General features: G+C 50.1%; 1 protein-coding gene across 4 annotated transcripts; it reads right to left on the bottom strand.

Moving 5' to 3' along the window:
- Positions 1 to 1,501: 1,501 nt before the first annotated feature.
- On the bottom strand, positions 1,502 to 21,413 carry Timeless (timeless circadian regulator). Of its 4 annotated transcripts, none has more exons than XM_021174012.3 (29): positions 21,350 to 21,413; positions 14,717 to 14,883; positions 14,425 to 14,578; positions 14,222 to 14,336; positions 14,064 to 14,126; positions 13,166 to 13,267; positions 12,810 to 12,965; positions 12,108 to 12,241; positions 11,833 to 11,920; positions 11,181 to 11,357; positions 10,270 to 10,487; positions 10,027 to 10,130; positions 9,732 to 9,901; positions 8,171 to 8,296; positions 7,922 to 8,073; positions 6,925 to 7,022; positions 6,718 to 6,835; positions 6,390 to 6,591; positions 5,436 to 5,581; positions 4,588 to 4,673; positions 4,379 to 4,499; positions 4,209 to 4,291; positions 3,909 to 4,051; positions 3,557 to 3,734; positions 3,405 to 3,473; positions 3,207 to 3,325; positions 2,102 to 2,315; positions 1,890 to 1,991; positions 1,502 to 1,788 (listed from the first exon to the last, which is right to left on the bottom strand). In XM_021174012.3, the coding sequence occupies exons 2-29, from the start codon at positions 14,811 to 14,813 to the stop codon at positions 1,718 to 1,720; spliced, it is 3,606 nt and encodes a 1,201-aa protein (XP_021029671.1). In that variant the 5' UTR covers positions 14,814 to 14,883; positions 21,350 to 21,413; the 3' UTR covers positions 1,502 to 1,717. The 4 variants fall into 4 exon arrangements, with proteins under 4 accessions (XP_021029671.1, XP_085699391.1, XP_029338682.1 ...); XM_085843265.1 differs by lacking the exon at positions 21,350 to 21,413 and adding an exon at positions 16,569 to 16,731 and having other exon boundaries at positions 3,557 to 3,731; XM_029482822.2 differs by lacking the exon at positions 21,350 to 21,413 and adding an exon at positions 16,569 to 16,730.
- Between the last annotated feature and the right edge of the window lie 582 nt (positions 21,414 to 21,995).

Here is a 21,995-nt window from a genome sequence, read left to right as displayed (position 1 = left end):
TTCCACTAGTTAGCCAAGGATGACCTTGGATTCTGATCCTTCTGCCACTATAACCCCAGTACGGGGATTTATGGGAATCTGCCACCAGGTGCAGTTGCCGTGGTACTGGGAATCAACTCCAAGGATTTATGCATGTTAGGCAAGCACATTACCAACTGGGCTACATTCCCAGTCCATGTGTCATGTTTACTTTAAAGATTTCCCAATCAAAAAATTTGAAAAATAGAACCTACAGCAAATCAAGTTATATCAGAGCAGCCTTTTGAGTTTTTACCTTTATTGGTTTTTTGTTCGTTGTTTGGTAAGGTTTTTGTGGTTGTCGTTTCAAGACAGGGTTTCTCTGTGTTGCCCTGGCTGTCCTAGAACTCAATCTGTAGACCAGGCTGGCCTCAAACTCAGAGATCTACCTGTGTCTGCCTTCTAAGTGCTGGGATTCAAGGTGAATGCCCACAGAGGCCAGATGAGCTGGAGTTACAGCCGGTTGTAAGCTACCTGGCATGGTTGCGAGGACTAAAAGTTCTAGTTCCTTTGGAGAGAGTCCTACATGTCCTTAACCACGGAGCCATCTCTCCAGCCCCTATTTACTTTTTTGTTGTTGAGATAGTCCTGGCTGCCCTGGAGCTAGGTAGACCAGGCTGGCCTTGAACACAAGGCCTCTGCCTCCAAGTGCTGAGATTAAAGGCATGAGCTACCATCACTCATCTGGCTGCCTTCTATTTTTTTTTTTTTTTTGACACTTTATAACCTAAGCTGGCCTAACTTCCTATATAGACTAAGTAATCTTGCTTTAGTCTCCAGAGTGCTGGGATTATAGGCATGAGCCACCACCATACCTGTTTTGTTTCAAGACACAGTCTCAGACACGTGGGTAAAAGGGTTTTTTTTTTTTTTTTTGGAGATTTTATCAAAGCCTTATGAGGAGTTGAACCAACAGGCATGTACCCTGTGGTCAGCAAGATGAAGCATCTTGTTACTTGTGGATAAGAGGAAGAAGAGGAAGAGGAGGAGGAGAAGACAACAAAAGTCTCTTTTTTTAAAATTACATTTATTATCAGGCTGATTTTTTTTTTTAATTACATTTATTGGCCCACGCATAGGGCTGTATGACTCTTTTTCCTCTCCCTCATGGCAATTCTCCTGCCTCTGTCTCCCGCACGATGGGATTAGCTCACACTACCAAGCTCAGTTCAGGAGACGTCTTTTAATTTTACTCTTAAAAGTTCTTCTGAAGACACAACAGATGGCTGGCTGGCCGCTCTGAGATGAGCAACTGTTAATTTTACACGTTTACTATGAAACACAAATCAAGGATGCTTGTCAGCTTGAGAGTGGTGCATCCCAGCTCTCCCTCAACTGTAGAAATGGGTTCAATCATGTGTCCTGGGATGAAAGAAAGAAAATGGGAGCAATCCAGTGCTTTGTGAGGACAGCATGAATGACCATGCTGGGTTATAAAGCTCCCTGTCAGAAGCCAAGATGCAGTCCTTAGAGGAGGCTGAGCCACCTTGAACCTTTCACCACTCTTCATTTGCTACGAGACGGACCCAGAGACTGGCTGTGCACACTGATGAACCTGGGGCGAGGACTGACTGCAAAGACTCCACCCAACACTGCTGCCTAAAATTCCTGGGCTGTCAATGTAGAGAAGATTGCTTTCAACGCAGGCAAAAGTAGCTTTTGCGCCTTCCAACTCACATCGGTCAAACACATCTGGCTTTCAGTCATCCTCATCTTCATCCTCAATCTGAAACCGTTTCTTCCTGTGGACTCTTGGCGTTCCCGACACTGCTGCCATGGGAATGACAGGTAAGAGACAGAAATGGAAAGCATCTAAGTACGTAAAAGGATAAGGCAAATGGCCAGTGTCTCCACTGAAGACAAGTCCCTACCTTGCCTCCTCCCCTCATCATCTTCCTCTTCGTCACTGTCCAGCAGTTGCCGCTTCTTGGGCGCTGAGTTTGAGTTCCATTCTTCCTCCCCAGTGGCCTCCTCTGCAGTAATGTAAGACACAGTCAGGGAACCGGCCCTGCATCGTCTCAACAGCCCTCACGCCACACGGTGGCACAGAGTAAGTCACCAAGCGGTGGCCATGGCACTTTACCTTCTGTAGGCCCCAGGCCTGCTTTCCTCTTACGGGCTGACAGAAGGGCTCTCAGGGCTTCTGTTCGGTGCTCCTCACTGGGACCCTGCTCTCCAGGGACTCCTGGCTCTGGCTCCTCTTCCCTTTCCTCCTCGTTTTCTTGCTGACTCAAAGAAGCAGCCACCCTCCGAAGCTGGGCAGAGCTCAGTTTGGCTGGAATTCTCCAGAAGGTTTCCTACAGGTACACAACACAGCAGGTGAGATCGCTGCCAGGGAGGACTGGCCTCTCTGGCCACTCTTCTGCTCTATCCGTCATTGAGTAAGCATGACCCCCCCCCCCCCAACCAGGAATGACCCACAGGAGTTGTGAACTGGACTTACACCCAGCACCTAGCTCAGTGCTACACCAGGTCACATTCACTGTGAATACAGCTGTTAGCAATGAATACAGGGAAGGATCTGGGCCATGTAAAAAGTGAGCCTGTGAGATCCACGTTCAGAGTCAGTGGGGGCGCGAGGGGGGCGGCCGGGCAAAATGCTATAGCGCCACTGGACTGGGCACCTGAGCAACTACTCCCACTTCCTGTGTCAGACAGGAAATAAGATCGCAAGTGCTGAACTGACCCTTGAAGGCTGGCTGAGTGTCAAGAGGAAGAAGGTATGTGGGGGTGTGCACATGTCTGTGTGTGTGGACCTTGGATGTGTGGCTGCAGCCTTCCAATAGGACTGGGAAGATCAACTGGTTATGCATGAACAGACCTGCCATGTGCGGGGTGGAAAGCAGTCTGGGTTGGCTGCGGTGTAAAGCAGGTGTGGCTGGATGGCCATGCAAAGACAGACATGCCTCCAGGAGGCTGCGGCACACAGAACCATCAGTGCTCCAGACAGACAAGGGGGCAGCGTAGAACACAATTTAGGGGAAGGGGAGGCTAAAGGGGAGAGAGACTAGAGCAAGAGACCTGACTTGGGAACCTTGGGAGGCAAAAGCAAGGCAGCAGGGAGGATCTGGGTAACAACACGGTGTCCTCTGAGGAGGACCGGAGCGAGCTCCCAGGCTGACAGGTCCGCTCGCTGGCTCTGACACTCCTGACAATCGTCTGCCCCGAGCACTCGCTCTGACACTCACCTGCCCTGAGCTGGGCGGCCGGATCCCTAGCTTGCGTAGCAGATGCTGAAACTGTTCGTTCTCCATTGCTTCCTCATTTTCCTCTGTCAGAGGCACCAGAGGGATTGCCTGGGAGCAGCCTGCAGACACGGTGACAATGTGGCAGAGGGACTGCTCTGGATCACACCAGGCCCGGGCCACCCAGTGTCCAATGCTTACCATCCTCTTCTCGGTCATTTGCTGCTCGAATCAGGGAGCTCTGGAGCCACAGGAGGGGAGCAGAGAGGCCTGGGCAGAGAGGAAACTTGTACGTGATCTCCTTCCCTTGCTACCCCTCCACCTTTGACATCTCTCCCAACTCAAGTCCTTACCTTCCTGACGCAGGCTCTGACCGAGGTTTTCAGCAGAGAGAGATGAGCTGCCCTGACCCTGTCCTGAGGGCAAGCCTTCCTCATTCTCCTCGTCTTCGCTTTCGTCCTCTGGCAAGTGTTGTTCTTCCTCTTCTGGATCTGCCTGCCAGGAGTCTCTCAGGGATTCTTCTCCATTCTGCTGAAATCCATTACAGACACACGAATGAGAAAATGGCCTCAGGGGGGCCTCAGTGGGCTTCTGGTTTCTGTACACCCATGGAGGGGCCCGGTCTAAACAACCTGAAGCAGGAGGAGTCCTACAGTGCTTTGTGGGGTGAGGCCTAGGCTGGAAGAGCCAAGACAAGATGGTTACCATGCAAGAAGTCGCCAGCTTCTTTCTCCGTTTCTTGTATAGTTGCCTCCGCTCAGACACCAACCCCAGGGCCAACAGTTTGTCCACTACTCGAGCCCGTGAACGTTTGGCTGTGATATTCTTCATGATATGACCAAGAACATCTGAAGAGAGTGTGTTTGGAAGGAATAATGGAAAACAGAGGCTAACTCAACTCACCCCGAGTGATCCAAATGTAGCAAGTGAACAGAAGGTGGGAAGTGAGGCGTGGAGCGAGGGCAGCCTGGCTCTCACCTCGGCTGAGCCTGAGACCTCACTCACCATCGGAGTCCCGGAACTCCTCAAAGAGCCGCTGTAACTCCAGCTCCTGGTCCTCCGTCCACAAGACAATCTGGGTCCCTTTCCTATTCAGCCAGGGGTCAGTGCCAGGGGAGGTCTGGAGCAAACCAAGGTGTCTGTACCCCAGCTCCCTCCAGAGCCCATGCCTTTACCTCTTCTGGAACTCCTTGACGCTGTCGGCCAGGCCCATCCGGACCAGATGGTGGATGACCTGCTTGCGTGTTCGAGGAACGACTTTCAGGTGCGCCAATATGGTTTCCACTACATCTTGACCTGTGGTGGAGAGGGAATGGGGCAGTAAGGAGGAGTCTGGGGCCCAGACTGCCCCCCTCAAAGTCTCCTGAGATCTCAAACCGCACACCTTCCACATCCTTGTGGGTGAGGTATAGTTCCTGAAGCTGGGCCTCTTCCTCAGGGCTCCACACTGGGGCTCTGTGGCTGGAAGACCTGAATGGTGAAAGAGGAACAGGTGTGAGGAGGCCACTGGCTTACAGAGACAAGGGAAGCTCTCTCTTTCACACCAGACCGAGGGTGGAGCAGGCAACTCAGCAGAGACCTAAAAAAGGCCTCTTGCTTTATTCTCCACAGAAGAACTCCAGAGCCCAAACCAGGACATTTTTGATCTTGGCCTACAGAACCTGACTCCAAGGACTAAGCAAAAAAAAGAAAAAGAGCAGAGGGGGGGAGGGGGAGACTATAGGAAAGATGCTAGTGTGAGAGAGAGAGAGGAGGCCAGAGGAAAGATGCAGAAGGAGAGAGGGAGAGAAGAAGGACACCAACCAGAGGAGGACAAACACCAATGTGAAGCCTATATTATTTTACAAAGGTCTCGTGTAACTCAGGGTGGCCTTCTATTTGCTGGTAGTCCAGTGGACCTTTAGCTCTGACCTTACTGTCTGTCCCCTAAGTGCTGGGACCACAGATGCACATTTTAAGAAAGCCCACAGAAACTGTGGGGCCTGGTCCGCTGTCATCAGAGGCAACCTCTGTGAAGGCTGCTGACAGGGAAGGAAACTTAAGGTAGAGGAAGACTTTGCCCAGTCTTGTTTCTGTTCTGGATAACCTCAGGAAAAGCGTCTCACCTCATGAGACTACTCCCTTGTCTCAGAAGGAAAAAGAAACCTTAGGTCGAATGTTCTGCAAGTGACTCCAATGACCACACCGCACCGTCTTCATCGCCTTCCATTCCGTCCCCAGCCCTGAGCTTACCCACTGTCGATGGAGCCATATCCCTGGGTCATTTCCCGAACCACGGCGGTGTTCTTCCAGAACAGCAGCTCCACAAACGCTTTCTGGTTCACTGCAGCCAACGCAAAGAACTTGCCAATGATGTATTTGGCAAAAGTCACTAGCTCCTGTAGGAAAGAAACGCTACATGGCGCCTCAGCTCAAATGAATTCAGACCTGCCCATTCGCAGCTTGCCTCTGCTTTGCTCACTATATCTCTTCTGTCCTCCATGCGTCTTCCTCAACCTGCCTGCTGACCTCTCCACTCCGTCCGTGTCTCTGCCCTGCTTTATCCTTCCTTTCTCACCCACATGGGCTGCAGAGGTTAAGAGCACTGACTGCTCTTCCTGAGGTCCTTAGTTCAAATCCCAGCAACCACATGGTGGCTCACAACCAACCATCTGTAATGAGATCTGACGCCCTCTTCTGGCACATCTGAAGACGGCGACAGTGTACTTATGTATAATAATAAACCTTTGGGCCGGAGTGAGTGAGCGGGATTGACCGGAGAGAGCAGAGGTCCTAAAATTCAGTTCCCGACAACCACATGAATGCTCACAACCATCTGTACAGCTACAATGTACTCATATACATAAAATAAATAAGTAGGGCTGGTGAGATGGCTCAGTGGGTAAGAGCACCCGACTGCTCTTCCGAAGGTCCGGAGTTCAAATCCCAGCAACCACATGGTGGCTCACAACCATCTGTAACAAGATCTGACTCCCTCTTCTGGAGTGTCTGAAGACAGCTACAGTGTACTTACATATAATAAATAAATAAATCTTTAAAAAATAAATAAATAAATAAGTAAATCTTTAAAAAGAAAGAGAGAGAAAAGAACCACTCACAGCTCACCGTGCACCCCCCTTGGCAGCCCCTGACCCCCACCGTGCACCCCCCCCCCCCCCCCCCCCCGGCAGGCAGCCCCTCCTTTACTTTGTAGGCTGCAGCAGCTGGGTCACTAAGCAGCCGATTGAAGAGGCAGAACAGGGACAACTGGAAAAGCAGGGCTTCCATCCCCAGGTCATGGGCCAGCCGGTGCAGCATCTTGGCAATGCAGTGGTTGGTGTGAGCACTGTTCTGCCTGTAGCTCCTCAGGAGAAGCACATAGGCCCGCACGATGGTTGAGGATGCGAAGCTGCATCAAAGCACGGAGGGAAATTATTCAGCACTGGACAGAGACTGCTCACCCTCACGGGGTGGGGGTTGGGTGGTGGTGGTGGTGAAGGTAGTCAGCCACCATCAGTACATATCCTGTATGTACCGTTTCAGGTAGTCCAGAAAGTTAAACTCCTTCTCTGACACCTGGACCACCTGCAACTCCTCTTCCTCCTCCTCTTCCTCTTCCTCCTCTGCATCTCCTTCTTCTGGCTCCTGCTGCCCTGTACAAAGAGTGTCTATTGCTGGGTTTCTGCTGTGCTGGTGTGGAGCACAGCTGGGAAGAGACAGACGGGAAAGGATGGAGACTCACGGGGAAGGGGCGTGGAGAGGATTTGTTTTAGCAACTGCATTTCTTCCCCTGGGGAAATGACTGGAGAGCCAAACACATTTCCTTCAGGCCACACTTCCCTGGAGACAGACAGAAAAGGCTTTAATCACAGGGAACTGGAGTTGCAATCAGGACTAGAAGGCAAAATTAGTTCCTTTGTCAACTGAAAGAGGGGTATAAACCACTACTTCAGAGATGAAACAAGCTAGGGAATGTTTTTCCTCACAAGGCACACTGCTCTTGCAGAAGACCTGGGCTCAACCTCACCACCCACATGGCAGCTCACAACTGCCTGGAGCCCCAGTTCCAAAGGATCTAATGTCCTCTTCTGGCCTCCACAGGCAAACAGGAGCGCATGTGGTACAAACATATATTCAGGCAAAATGCTTGTACACAGAAAGTAAGTCTGACCTGCATCTATACACAGAAGTAAAAACAACCCTCAAGTGTGCCTGTAGGCAGACACATGGTATCTTTACACAGAACAGACACTGGAAGGCCATTCAACCACATGTGAACTGTGGTTAACGTTGGTTGGTTGGTTGGTAGAATTGTTCTTTTTTTTTTTTTTTTTTTTTTTTTTTTTTAAAGATTTATTTATTGATTATATGTAAGTACACTGTAGCTGTCTTCAGACACTCCAGAAGAGGGAGCCAGATCTCGTTACGGATGGTTGTGAGCCACCATGTAGTTGCTGGGATTTGAACTCTGGACCTTTGGAAGAGCAGTCGGGTGCCCTTACCCACTGAGCCATCTCACCAGCCCCCGGTAGAATTGTTCTTTAGTTGACTATGTTTTCTGACAATTCTCAAAAACAAAATACTCCAACCAGTGATCAGAGCTGACAAAGAGTGTTGCTTGCGGAGATCCACAGCCTCAGTTAAGACTCCTCTCTCAGAACTCTGAGAACCCCGGACCCCAGCGAAGGCCTCCCTATTCCCTCAGTGCCCAGGAGGGTGTCAGTACACAGGATTCTTACCGGGCAGATCGCAGGAGGGCCAGGGCTTGCGGGGCCTGGCCAGCCGTAAGGCAGTCTTGGATCCTCACCATGGCTTCTACCCGCTGCTCCTCCACTGGCACCTCTGAGGCCGCATCAAAGGGAACGATGGGGTCCACACTGAGCTCAGGGTCCTACAGACAGACATAGCCATGGGAGCAGGGTGAGAGGAAACCCAGACTGTCTACAAGAATATTGTCCTAAAAAGGGCAGAGTTTTCTAACCACCTACCTGGGCACACTGCAGCAGCTGCTCTGCCAGGGCTGGCCACATGGCCTCCAGCTCCCCCGGGCTTTGTGAGAAAGCAACACCCTGGTCCTGAACCTTCTTTTTCTTTTTCCTCTTTTTTCTTTTGTTCTGTGGGGAGAGCACTGTATGGTAGAGTCTGCAGAGCCACAAAGTCTCTGTCCAGCAGTGTTAGTGCAGTGTAGGCAGAGGAGCAGCCGTGGGGTGGAGAGGAGGCAGAGGAGGACGGGGAGCAGCCGTGGGGTGGAGAGGAGGCAGAGGAGGACGGGGAGCAGCCATGGGGTGGAGAGGAAGCAGAGGAGGACGGGGAGCAGCCGTGGGGTGGAGAGGAAGCAGAGGAGGACGGGGAGCAGCCGTGGGGTGCAGACGGGGCAGAGGAGGACGGGGAGCAGCCATGGGGTGGAGAGGAGGCAGAGGAGGACGGGGAGCAGCCGTGGGGTGGAGAGTGGGCAGAGGAGGACGGGGAGCAGCAATGGACACTGTATATTTCCTTGCCCTCAGGAGAAACAGGCAAGTCAGGGGAAGATGCCATTACAGTGGGTAAGAGCTCTGATGCAGATAAACAGAAAATGTGTATTTCCTGGAGTAAGAGTTTGCCTTTGATGTATTTGATTATGAAATCCTTGAGTCAAACATCATCCTTGAATTCCTCATCCATGTGTCTATCCTGTTTGCCTTTTCTGGGGTGGGAGGGGCTGAGACATGTAGCCTTGGTTATCCTGAAACTCACTAAGTAGATTAGGCTGCCCTCAAACTCAAGAGATCCTCCTGCCTCTGCCTTCTGAGTGCTAGGATTAAAGTCTTGCTCTATCATGCCCAGCTAACAGCAAGTGCTTTTAACCACTGAGCCAAATCTCTGCCTCAGTTCTGACACAATTTTAAACTATAGCACCCTTAAATATAGGAAGGTCCTGGCATTAAAAAACAAAACAAAAAAACTTATTACTTTGTGTGTGTGTGTGTGTGTATGTGAGAGAGAGAGAGACAGACAGACAGACAGACAGACAGATAGAGAACAACTTGGGGAATTGGTTTTCTCCTTCCATTAAGTGAGCCCTGGGGCTCTAACTCGGGTCGCTAGGCTCAGAAGTAAATGCCTTTACCTACTGAGATATCTTGCTGGTCCTGTATCAAAAACAAACATGGTTTTGCAAAGCAGAATCTGTATCCCTAAGATAGAAATTCCTTGGAGTTCTTCCTTTGGCTTTTGTTGTTGGCTTTTCATCTACTTCCAAGTTTTGAACACAATCTCAGTCTAGTGACCTGGAGATGGGTTGCTTGAGTGTATTTTAACAGTAATTGATACAGGACTAGCCTGATCTACTTAAAACTTTGTGTGTGTGTCTATAGTATGTGTGAGCCTGTGTATCTGCATTGTTCGCGAGGCTGTGTGTGTGTGTGTACACGTATGAACACATGGCAGAGTTGGCATGCCTTCCACCTTCCCTTTTAAGATAGACGAAAGTAAACCCGATGGGCAATGCCACAAGCCTCTGTCCTTCACCCTCCCCTATAGCTGTTCCCACACCTTGGGGCTGCCCTGTACCTGCACCATCAGGTTCCCGCGGCTCCGGCAAAAGCGCTCCAACATTTTGAGGAAGAGGTGGGTGGTTTCCACCAGGTCTTGAAGGAATGAGCGTGGATGGTATCTCTCATCAAACTTTCGAAAGAGTGCCAGGAATAGTTCTCGGTACTCCATCATATAGAAAATGTTGTCTGGGGGTGGGAACAAGGAAGGAACAAGAGGGTTTGGAAAAGGAGAGATGACGTCAGGACCTGGAAGAATGAGATCCTAGGCAGGAAACGGGAAGGCGGGGTCAGAGCCCGGATGGGGGCCTCACTTTTGATGATGCGACTGCTCTCCCTAACAGCCTCATCTGGGCACACGTCCATCTCGTTCACAGTGGCCAACAGCTCCTGGTAGGCCTTCAGGGCCAGGTGCATCCTGCCAAAGTGGACGGCAAAGGGTGAGCTGGAAGGGAGGCAACTAAAGGCTCTGTCAAACATAACCTTGAACAAGGAAAATGTTACCCAAGATTCTGGAATTCAGACACGGCCAAGGTACCCTGTGATCCCCCCCTCACCTGCGCGCCCAGGAGGCGGCCTCCTTGCGGTCCGTCAGCATCATCTCGTAGTAGTTGGTGAGGTTCTGCTCCACAAAGTGAAAGGTACGGATACTGAGGGTCTCAGAAACAAGGCCAGGGCGGAAGGAGGCAGCTCGGTTGAAGGCCATGAAGAAAGCCATTGCCCACATGTAGTAAGTCTCGTCATGCTGCTGAGCTCTCTCCCGAAGCAGATGATCCTGACAGGAGAGACCACCGTGGCCTCAGGGTGACTAACCCCCTGCCGGCCTTTCATGCCTGTGATGAGGACTTGGACCCTGGACTTTAACACAGTTCCCAGCCTCCTCAAACTGTTCTAGAGCCTTTCTTTTTTTTTTGGTTTGTTCGAGACAGGGTTTCTCTGTATAGCCCTGGCTGTCCTGGAACTCACTATGTAGACCAGGCTGGCCTCGAACTCAGAAATCTGCCTGCCTCTGCCTCCTGAGTGCTAGAATTAAAGGCGTGCACCACCACGCCCAGCTCCAGAGCCTTTCTTATTTAAAAAAAAAAAAGAAAGAAAGATTCTCTTTATTTTTATTTAGCGTATATGTCTCTGTGTGGGTTTGCACGCATGGGTGTGGATGTCCCTGGAGGCAGGGAATCAGATCTGAAGCTATAATTACAGGGCTTTGAGCAAACTGACTTGGGGCGTGGGAATCAAACTTTTTGGAGGAGGTGTTCTTAACTGCCAGACTATCTCTTTGTCCCATCCAGACCTTTTATATTTAGTCTTGCTAATAATGACCCACCCACCCCTTAGAATCCCCATTCTGTTCCGGGCCCCACTCTGAGGTCAGCTTTCCCTTGGCTCCTTGGCAAGCTGCCCTTCACTGGCCACGTCATCGCTCTGGCTAGCATCTCTCTGCTCTAACCCTAACTTCCTGGGCTCTCACCTTGACCGCGCCCATGAGCGGGTTGTAGCAGTTTTCCAGGAACTCAGAGCAGAAGTCTCTGAGGAAGAGTCTCACATTCAGGACAGAGCGGCGATGGACAGACAGCTCCTGGGCAGCCTGACGACGCTTGGGCACCCTCCTGGGCTGCTTTCCCAGATCTGAGCTGTAGTTCTGGAGCTGAGAGTATGGACTGAGGCGTTAGAGAAAGTCCTGGCTACCACCAAGCCTTACAATTCATTCTGTAGCCACTGTTCCAGAATTTTCTTGAAAAAGACACCTAGGAGGACATTTGTCTCTGGTGGCAGCGAGGCCATCAGTGGGCATGGTGTGGTCAATACATGTGTTCTCTCTCATGCACGTTCTAAGTCAGAAACACAGCAGCTGGACTGGCGAGATGGCTCAATGGGTAAGAGCACTGACTGCTCTTCTGAAAGTTCAGAGTTCAAATCCCAGCAACCACATGGTGGCTCACAACCACCCGTAATGAGATCTGACGCCCTCTTCTGGTGTGTCTGAAGACAGCTATACTGTACTTACATAAAATAAATAAATCTTAAAAAAAAAAAAAGAAACACAGCAGCTTTAACAGAGAGGGCCACCCTCTTAGGCCCTGTGACTCCACAGTTCCTGTCACACACAGATGCATACTCACATTGTGAAGGCCTTTGTGAAAGACGACGTCCTTCTCCCCAATAGATTTCAACCCCTGGACAATGTAGGAGCCCCCAAATCGAGAGTGCCTTCAAGTAAAGGAAAAAAGAGGGGATTCCAAAATGACTCCTCAACTCTCTCCAAGTATTAGGCCATTCTCTTTCATCAGCAGCTCTTCAAGAGTTAGCTTTAAAATGTAACCCAGCCTCAGACTGGTCCGAATGTTTGGTGTTTGCTGCTTTGGGTCAGATCACAGTGGAGCAGCCAGCCACCTACCTGTTTCCTCGCTGGAGGGCCCGAGCTCTCTTCTCCGCCATCTCCCGTTGGCGCAGCACCTCCAATTCTGCCACATCCGTGCTTCGCTCCTGAGCCAAGCGTCCCTGCCCTACTCCAGCTAGCTGCTCAGGGGTCTGGGTTTGGAATAAAGAGGGAAGGGTCAGCTAGGACAGTAATCTTTTTTCTTTTCTTTTTTTTTTTTTAAAGAATTATTTATTTTATATATATGAGCACACTGTAGCTGTATAGATGGTTGTGAGCCATCATATAGTTGCTGGGAATTGAACTCAGGACCTCTGCTCGCTCCAGCCCGGCTTGCTTCAGCCCAAAGATTTATTTATATAGGTAACTACACTGTCGCCATCTTCAGACACACCAGAAGAGGGTGTCAGATCTCATTTCAGATGGTTGTGAGCCATCATGTGGTTGTGGGATTTGAACTCAGATTTGAACTGACTGCTCTTCCTAAAGAAGAGTGCTCTTAACTGCTGAGCCATCTCTCCAGCCCCCAGGACAAGTTCGCTCCTACTCGGAATGGAAAACACAAACACTGAGAGCTATTGATAGGCCTTGGATAGAACACAGCCAGGGCTCGCATCACCTGCCCTCCTCGGGTAATCCCCCATCCCCACCAGGGCTCCTCGGGCCACAGGGTGGAAGCACATGGCAGGGAGTAGGGGACTAGCATAAGTAAGGCCCCACCTGGTCTCGGAACATGAGGGAGATAATCTCCAGCACGTGGAGGCTCCACTGCTGCTCGGCGGATGAGCTGGACAGGAAGAGGAGCAAGTCGTCCAAGCCACTGAGGTGAATTGCCCAAAGGAGCCGGTCGTGGATGCTGGCATCATCATCGATCCTCTGAGCAGGTGGGGGTGGGGGGGCATGACGACAACACAAACACACACACTCAGCTCCACTCAGGACAGCCTCCAGAGTCCCCAGCAGCTCACTCTGTGGCTAAGGCTAGCCCCCAGACTCGTAGAAGACAGAAAAACCTAAGAGAGGGGAGTTCACCCTAACCAGTGCAAGAACTCCGATGTCCCCCAAACCCTCTTCACCTTCTCCTGCTCAAGGTTGGCCGGGACGTGGAGAATATTTCTGACCAGCAGAAGGATCCGCTCGATCAGCAAGTTGTCTTCTTCTTGCCGATCCTCCCAGCCCTGGGCAAAAGGAGAAAAGACTGGCTCTAAGACTGAGCCCTGAGAATAGGGACTAAAAAGAAGGAAAAGGTATGGAGAGATGGCTCAGTGGTTTAACAATGCTCCCAACGCAATCGTGATGACTAGGAGTTCAGACCCCAGCACACACTCAACAATCCAGGAAACATCCAGAAAAACATCTGTCATTGTTTATGGCTTCTATGTGCACATGAACACACAGACACACACAAACACACACATACACCCCATTAGATAAATTTCTAAAAATACAAAATAGAAATAAAGAGCAGGCATGGTGGCACAGTTCTTTAATCCCAGCTCTCAGGAGGTGGGAGGCGGGGGGAGTCCAAGGGGGGGACGGGACAGGACCACCTCTTAGTTCTAGTCCAGCCTGGGCTGAGTGTCAAAAAAACCCAAAAAAAAAAAAACAAAACAAAATAAGAGTGGCTAGAAGCCAGGCAGTGGTGGTTCACGTTTTTAATCCCAGCACTTGGGAGGCAGAGGCAGTTGGATTTCTGAGTTCGAGGCCAGCCTGGTCTACAGAGTGAGTTCCAGGACAGCCATGGCTACACAGAGCCCTGTCTTGAAAAACCAAAAAAACAAAACAAAACAAAACAAAAAAACCAACAACAACAAAAAAAAACTCTGTCTCAAAAAAAACAAAACAAAACAAAAAAGAGTGGCTAGAAACTCCAGAATAAACTGCCTTATCTCTAAGGGCTGAGGACCTTCCCAGGCTCAGCAGAGGTGAAGTACTAACTGGCACATGGGATGTGTGTGATGCAGACTCACTCACCAGCTGCAGCAGTTCATACAAGGTCTCGCTGAGGACTCCAAATGCCTTCTCACTGGCAAAGGCCTGTGGGACAGGGAACAGTCTCGTAAGTAGCGCCTACCTTCTCTTTCCTTCCTCTCCAAACACCAACCCAGGACCTCTGCAGAAAGGCTTCTCACCTCTTTGTAGGCCTGCAGGTAGGTTAGAACCTGCAGAAAATGGTGCCGTACACTGGGGTCCTTAGGCACGCTGCCAAAACAGAGCAAGGCTGGCTGTGTCAAATTTACCATCAGCCTGCGGAGACAACGAAGACAGAGTGGTCAGGTTTCCTCGCCAACTCGGACGCCACCCGTGGTAAGAGTCGAAAGGCTGAGGAGTGAACCTGATCACGGCATCGAAGAGAGGCTTGTCCTGGCGGTGCTGCGTGAGGATTGGCAGGAGGTCGCTCTGCAGGATCTGTGCAGCTCCCAGCTGCTGCCGCACATCTCGGGTCTCATCCTCGTGCCTCAGGTATCGGATCAAATCCTTCACACTCTCTTTAGAGGACAGGATAAAACACTTACCCAGAGGGAGCTGCCTAGCCCCGTGAGTTGTTTGTACCCACGACCAGGGGAATTCACCAGACCAATTTGGTGAAGTATTTTTTTCTTCCAATTCGTCAAAAGATTACTCACCCAGGCAATCCGGCTCCTTGTGGTAAGTCCCTCCTTCCAAGTACCCAAGGGCGCTACACGTGGCTAGAAGTTCACAGTTCATCATGTACAAGTCCATACACCAGAGGCCCAACCAGCAGAATGGGCAGTAGTAGAGATGGCGGACGGAGAGGGTGAGGCCTGTGGGACTAGGAAGAGGGATGTCCGTGGTAAGGAAAATGAACAAGCTGGGCTTGCACTCAGGACCCTTAATGGCTTCGCTTCTGTCAGAGCTAAAAGTGCTGCTCCCAGGCTAGGGAAAATATATTTTTTTTAATATATAAACTAATCAACTATGGTGCCCGGAATCAAACCCAGGAAGGCTCCTGTGCACAGTGGGCACATGCTCTACCACTGAGCTACATCTGCTAGCCCCAGGGAAAGCTTTTTGTTAAGGCTTCTTTCTAGTTGACTAGAAACCAGAGAAACATGGTTCAGAGTTAAGACAACCCGGTAGGAAGCCAGATCAAGGCTGAGATGTTCACCTCCGACACTCTGCAGCCTTGGGAGGGTTAGACTGAACCCTCCATCTTCTACAGCTTCCTCATACAGCCCTAGTCTGGATATACCACAGGAGTTAGGAGTCCTAGCTTTGGGATGGCGAGATAGCTCAACGGTAAGGAAGCTTGCCACTGAGGCTGATAACCTGAGTACCACAGAACCCACTTTGTAGAAGGAGAGACCTGACCCCCACAAGTTGTCCTGCCTGCACATGTTCCACTCCCTCCGAAAGAAAATAAAAAATCCCACTCCCAGCCAAATAGTGATCATATATGAGATTTATAAATGTAAGAGCTGGGAGTCCAGAGGTATAAATGTGTGCTGTCTCTCTCCTCTCCCTCCCTCTCCCTCTCCCACTCTGTGTGTGTGTGTGTATGTGTGTGTGAGTGAAGGACAGAGGTCAATCTGATATCATTCCTCAGACACCCCCACCTCGTTTTAAAACAATAGCTCTCGGGGGCTGGAGAGATGGCTCAGCGGTTAAAAGCACTGACTGCTCTTCCGAAGGCCCTGAGTTCGAATCCCAGCAACCACATGGTAGCTCACGACCATCTATAACGGGATCCAAGGCCCTCTTCTGGTATGTCTGAAGACAGCTACAGTGTACTTATTTATAATAATAAATAAATCTTTGGGCAGGAGTGAGCAGGATTGAGCGAGCAGAGGTTGTAAATTCAGTTCTCAACAACCAGATGAAGGCTCACAACCATCTGTACAGCTACACAGTGTACTCATAGAAATAAAATAAATAAATAACTCTTAAAAAGAAAAAAAAAAGAAAGAAATCTTTGAGAAAAACAAAAAACCCCACAAAAACAATAGCTCTCACTGGGACTGGGGTGTGGGACTTGCTGACCAGTGAGCCCTCGGATCTTCCTGTCTCTGCCTCCTCAGCAATGGAATCACTGCCACAAACCACAAGCCTGGTTCTTCTATGAGTGCTGGGGTTTGAATCCAGGTCACTGCTTGTACTTTCATCAAATGACTGTCTCCTCAGACCATGCCGCTGTGCAGGACTTGACACCCCCTAGGATCTCCCAGGCTTCTGAGGCACTGACATTTGTAAAGGAAGCTCTCCCTGTCATCCAGTAATGTCAGTGGTAAGTCAGCTCTGACAGAACATGAAGTAAAGGCAGCAAGCGGGAGAAATAAACTCCCTGACTCTGCCCCAGAAGCGGCAGTTTCCTCTTATGGAGCACTTCCCCAATTATTCAGATCCCTGCGTTCTCAGCAGGTGGCACAAAGGCATAAACCCAGAATCCTGAGTGACTGGAACCTGACATGAATACCATGCGGACATGTGCACACACACACACACACACTGCATCTTTACCCACTCCTGTGGAAGATCAGGAATATGCATCAATCTTGTCCCCTGGGCATCTTCCCCTGAACCTCATCCTGCGTGTGCACCTCATCCTGCGTCGGAAGCATCCTCTAAAAAGACCTTTCCTGGCTGTGGTTCCTGGCTTTAAGCCCTGACTCCACCCCATGGGAAATGATGCTATCTCCCTGCACTCAAGTTTTACTTACATAACTGGTCTACTTCTTCACATTGCCTGCTATCCTACTACCCCACCGCCACCCCCACTGCCAACCTACTCTGGAGCTGCAAAGCCCAGCAAGCAATTTGAGGAGTGTCCTGGCTGGTTGTGTGTGTCACTTGACACAGCTGGAGTTATCACAGAGAAAGGAGCCTCCCTTGAGAAAATGCCTCCATGAGATCCAGTTGTAAGGCATTTTCTCAATCAGTGATCAAGGGTGGGGGTGGGGGTGGGGGCCCACTGTGGGTGGTGCCATCCCTGGGCTGGCAGTCGTGGGTTCTATAAGAAAGAAGGCTGAGCAAGCCAGGGGAAGCAAGTCAGTAAGTAACATCCCTCCATGGCCTCTGCATCAGCTCCTGCTTCCTGCCCTGTGTGAGTTCCAGTCCTGACTTCCTTTGGTGATGAACAGTAATGTGGAAAGTGTAAGCTGAATAAACCCTTTCCTCCCCAACTTGCTTCTTGGTCATGATGTTTTGTGCAGGAATAGAAACTGACAAAGACAAGTAAGTGGTGCAATACTCACTGAACGACAGGACTGGAAGGAGCCTTTCTTTTGGCCCGTTCGTTCTCAGAGACCTGGTCTCTGGTGAGGTAGCTTCTGTACATGCAATCCGACTCTGCTCAAAGACAGCTTTTCCAGGGAGACCACTGGTGTATTGTGTGTATGCTTAGGTGCGTATATGTATGTATAAATATGTGCATGCCCACACACATCCGTAACAGACCAAAGGCCTTTCCTATCTGTCTTTTCCAAAGGTGGGCCTAAGAAGCTGGCCAAAAAAAAAAAAAAAAAAGATGAAAGTGCTGTCTCAGTTGAAGAAAGCTTTCAACATCCAGTGTTTGCTCCATCACACAAAAAAAAAATTAAACAGAAACTCTTTTTATTTATTTATGCTTCCCCCAACTTTGGGGCAAAGTTAGTCCATGTACTCCTGACTGTCCTAGAAATCAGTATGTAGACCAGGCTGGTCTCAAACTCACAAAGATCCTCCCGCTGTGATAAAGGTGTGCTCCACCATGCCTGGGTCTGCTTTTAATCATGTTACCATGGAGGGCTGAAACTCCTACTGCAAGCTCCTTTCCCCCAGTTCGAGGGAGTGGCTGTCAGGCTGTGGGGCTCTGACCTACTTTTTCCTTTACACTGCCTCTCCATTCAAAACATCTGCAAGGGATTAGGAATGGAAGCCTGGCCCTCTTATATAACCTCCTGCCTGCTCTTATCTGCCAGAATTGTTTCTTTATCGGCTACCAAATGTTGTGACAGCAACAAAGAGGAGGCTAGCTAAATGGCGCAGTAGGTAAGAACACTTTCCACGGAAGCTCAAAGACCCGAGTTCAGATCTCAAGGATGCATAAAAAAGGTGGTGCCCCTCTGTGAGGGCCGGCTATGCCTGGACTAAGCAAGAAACAAGAAAGGCTCCGCCTCAGACTGGAAGGTGGGGGTATGGTGGGAACAGAAAAGAGTTCATCCTCCTCTTTCCAGTCTTTGCTGTAGAGTTTTAGAAGCAAGAGAATCTTATGTTTCTTTTCATTCAGTTAACTGAAACCTGTTTACTCTATCTGGCTGGCTGCACCTCTCCTAGATAGCCAATACTGTGGATGCACAACCACATGGCTCAGCTCCGTGGAATGCTTGCTTTCTCTGGCTGTGAGGACCTTCACTTAGGGACGTAAGCTTTCGTGTCCCAACACGTGAAATCCCTCACGGTTTATTCCCTCCATCTTGGAGGCCTCCTCTGCTTCTGTTATTTCCCAAAGTTCCGAGCCTATGTGCCCTTCGAGATGCAGTCCACACACCATTCCCTCATGAGCTTTTCCCTGACCACCTGCAGGTAGGGGGTGGGAAGCCTAAGAGGTCCACACAAGCTATTCTCACTCCAAGACCTGTGCCGTCTTACGTCAGCCTACCCAGGACATTTCTCTTTCTTTGCTAACCACTGCCTTATGTATTTCTGAATGCACTAAATCCATACAGGAGACACCCAGTTAAAGCCGGCAGAACGCAACTGTATGTGAGGTCAGAAGACGGTGTCTGAACATCCTTTACCAAACAAACCATGCTCAGTTTATGCCTCTTGAAAAGAGAGGGTACTGTGGCTACCATGGAGAGGTCTGCTCAGATTTCTCTTCAAGAAAATTTGTGCTGGGGCTGGAGCTCTGAGCAGCTAAGAGCGCTGGCTGTTCTTCCAGAGGATCCGGGTTCAATTCCCGGCCACCACGTGGCAGCTCACAGGAGATCAAGCATCTTCACAGGCAACTGCACAAATACATGCATAGACATGTTAACTAAAAATAAGATCTTAAAAAAGAAGGAAAGGAAGTAAGTTTGTGCTGGGGATGCAGCTCAGTTGTAGGATGCTTATCTAGCATGCATAAGGTTCTGGGTTTAATCCCAGTATGACAAAAATAAATAAATGGGTAGGTAGGTAGATAGATTAAGTACAGAAGAAAAAGAAACTAGGAACACAGTTAACACCCAGTGTAAGCACTCACAGGAATGGGACCCAAGGAACTAGAATGTAGTGTCAGGGCTCTGGTGTGGTGGGCCTTTGGTTCAATTCTCACTATGGGAAGAACCACACAGAATGACTGAGGCCAGCCTGGGCTACAGAAGACCCTTTCTCAGTTAAGAACAAAAAGCTCCACCCGTGCCCACAATATAGTCTTAATGATCTTCCCACGGTCACCTTTCAAGCTACATTTAAGTTGTGGGCTTGGAAGACTGCTCAAATGACAGTTGTGACTTCTTGACCCAGTAGCCACCCCCTTCTCCTACCTCACGGCATTTACATTTTGTGTACGGGATAGTCAAAGCAGATTGTTTAAGACGGCGAGTTTGTGAGGCACAGTTAATGATTTCCAGGGAGTGGGGCTCGGCCAGTGTTCTGAAGATGTTCCTGGTTCGTGGGGATGGAGCTCAGCTGGCTGACCAAGGATGCAGGAATTCCTGGGTCCCACTCCATTTACACTTGGTGGAATAGGACATCTGAAACCCCAGCATGGGAGACCAGTTTGGGAAACTCAGGGAGTCTCTACCTTTAAGTAAGGCAGGGAAGGAGAACTAGAGCATAGTGTCAGGGCTTGGTGTGGTTGGCCTTTGGATCAACTCTCACTATGGGAAGACAGAGAAGAGAAACATGTTTCTCAGGTGATTCTAATACAATTCAATGGACAGCTGCACTTAAAATGTCAACTCCTTGATCCCAGGGATCATGTAGGTGCTTAGTAAACGCTGATCCCTAGACTGAAGTAGACAAGTCTGGACGGTAAGGGAGGGAGGTTAAAGCTACAAATGGGGAGGAATCAGGACACACGCCAGTGAGCACACTGAGAGGGAAGAGCTGGGGAAGATTCCTGTCAGTGCAACTGCAGAAGTTACACCTGCATGTCTTCCACCAGTCCTCAAGGCCAGGACCTCTGCTCTCATCTCTTGACACTGAGGGCCATGTATGATAAACTTTGTTTACTGGCACTGATAATAAACAAAGCTACAATGCTTCTGGAACACAAAGAGAGGAGTGGCCAGTACTAGGAAGGCAGAGGCTAGGGAACATCTGTGAGTCTGAAGCTAGCCTGGTCTACACTGAGAATTCCAGCCCAGCCAGGACTAATACTGAGACCCTGTCCTTTTATTTATGATTCATCTTTCTGTGTGCTCCTGTTCAGATATCAACGTGCGGGATTCAGTTCTCTCCTTCCATCATGAGGGCCCCTAAGACTTCATTCAAATCCTCAGGCTGGTAACAAGCAACCCAACCTGCTGAGGCTTTTCGTCTATGGGGTAACCAGCTTGGAGGGCTGGATAAACTGAATTACTGGAATTTAGGGCAACTGCACTTAAGTGACAAGAACTCTCCAGCAGAGGGAGTTCAAGTACCTTGAGGTACGAACGGACGCGAAGCAAACACATCCTTTCCCTGAGGTTGGAAGTCAAACTGGATGAGAAAAATGTCAGGGACACAAGACACCCACCTGGGTAAGCAAAACCGTACGCGACCAAAATGGTGTTTCAAAGTAAATGTAAAACCACGGGCTTCAGTTTTTTTTTGATTTTTGTTTTCCAAAACAAGGTTCTAGTGACAGCATCAAAGACAAAGAAATGACACTGCAGGAAAGAAGCTTAACTAATGGCTCTTGTCGTAGCTGACACCCCTAGAGGTTGTGTCCTTCTTAGGCAAGAGGATCGAACCCAGCCTATGAAGACCCCAAAGTCTGAGAATCCTAGCTCCTGACGACCTCCAGGCCACTGTGTCTTCGGGTCTGGACTGCATGGCAACTCCCGGGAGGGTTCTGTTCTACTCTCGGAACTCGAAGATCCTGGCCTCACCGTCCCTTCCCTAGCCCGAGCTCGGGGTGTGCAGAGAGAGACCCGCGAAAACCCGGCAAGTCCCCGGCGCGCTCGCCCGGGAGCAGGATCAGAACGCGCGCGCGTGCGCGCCGGGAGCCCCGCCCCCTCCCTTCAACCGCGCGGCGGGAAAGTAGCCGCTCATTGCTCCGCTGCTCGCCGCCCCGCCGTCTCACCACCTCAGGGACGCCCGTTGTCGGCCCTGGGTCCTCCGGACACACTCACCCGCTCTCCGCGAGTCCTCTGAAGCCTCGCAGAGCCTGAGGCCCTGAGGTGCGGGGGTCGCAGCCTTTCCCGCCACTCGGCTGAGGGCGACCAGTCTGCGCCTGCGCGGGCGGGGGCGGGGCGGGCGAACGGGGTGGGGCGGGGCGAGCCGGGCAGAGCCACTGGACTCTGGACGAGAGAGGGAGGATTGGATAAAGAAGGGAACCCAAAAGGACTGTTTTATGTGAGTCGGGCATCTGCGTTAAAGTAAAAACCAAAACGCTATGGGTTTTCTACTGAATTATAATAAGAATCAAGATCGAATTAAGGGAGAATTTACAGACGTACTTCCCCTTCCAGTCCAGTGGACTATTCCAAAGTCTTAAATGGCTAGTTAGAAAAGATGTGTTTTATTTGGGAGGAAGTGGAGAGTTTGATGTTTGGGATGGAGTTTTGGGTTGTCTGTCTTCTTATAGGCATATGTTTTAAAGCTGGCAAGGTATATACAGGAAGCTCAGAATAGAAAGATCTGAAATAAATATTCCTTGTTCGTTCAGGGTCACCTGCGCCCCTGTTGAGACGATGCTGTTTTACGAACAAATACAAGATAGGGCTCCAAAAGGAAAAAAAAAATCATCTCCGAATTAAGCGTTTAGATTGAGGAGAT

The sequence above is a fragment of the Mus caroli genome, unplaced genomic scaffold (assembly GCF_978045245.1).
Source record: "Mus caroli unplaced genomic scaffold, Mus_caroli_1 scaffold_9, whole genome shotgun sequence".
NCBI lineage: Eukaryota > Metazoa > Chordata > Mammalia > Rodentia > Muridae > Mus > Mus caroli.
This window is presented reverse-complemented; position numbering and strand designations above follow the sequence as displayed.

What these genes read in the sequence shown, in the direction of transcription:
- Timeless (XM_021174012.3), bottom strand. Translation starts at nt 14,813, where the DNA reads ATGGACTTGTACATGATGAACTGTGAACTTCTAGCCACGTGTAGCGCC. An exon ending in CGCTCATGGGCGCGGTCAAG is followed by an intron (nt 10,488 to 11,180) that starts GTGAGAGCCCAG and finishes CTCTCCTGTCAG; the next exon opens with GATCATCTGCTTCGGGAGAG. An exon ending in CACCCACAAGGATGTGGAAG is followed by an intron (nt 4,500 to 4,587) that starts GTGTGCGGTTTG and finishes TCTCCACCACAG; the next exon opens with GTCAAGATGTAGTGGAAACC.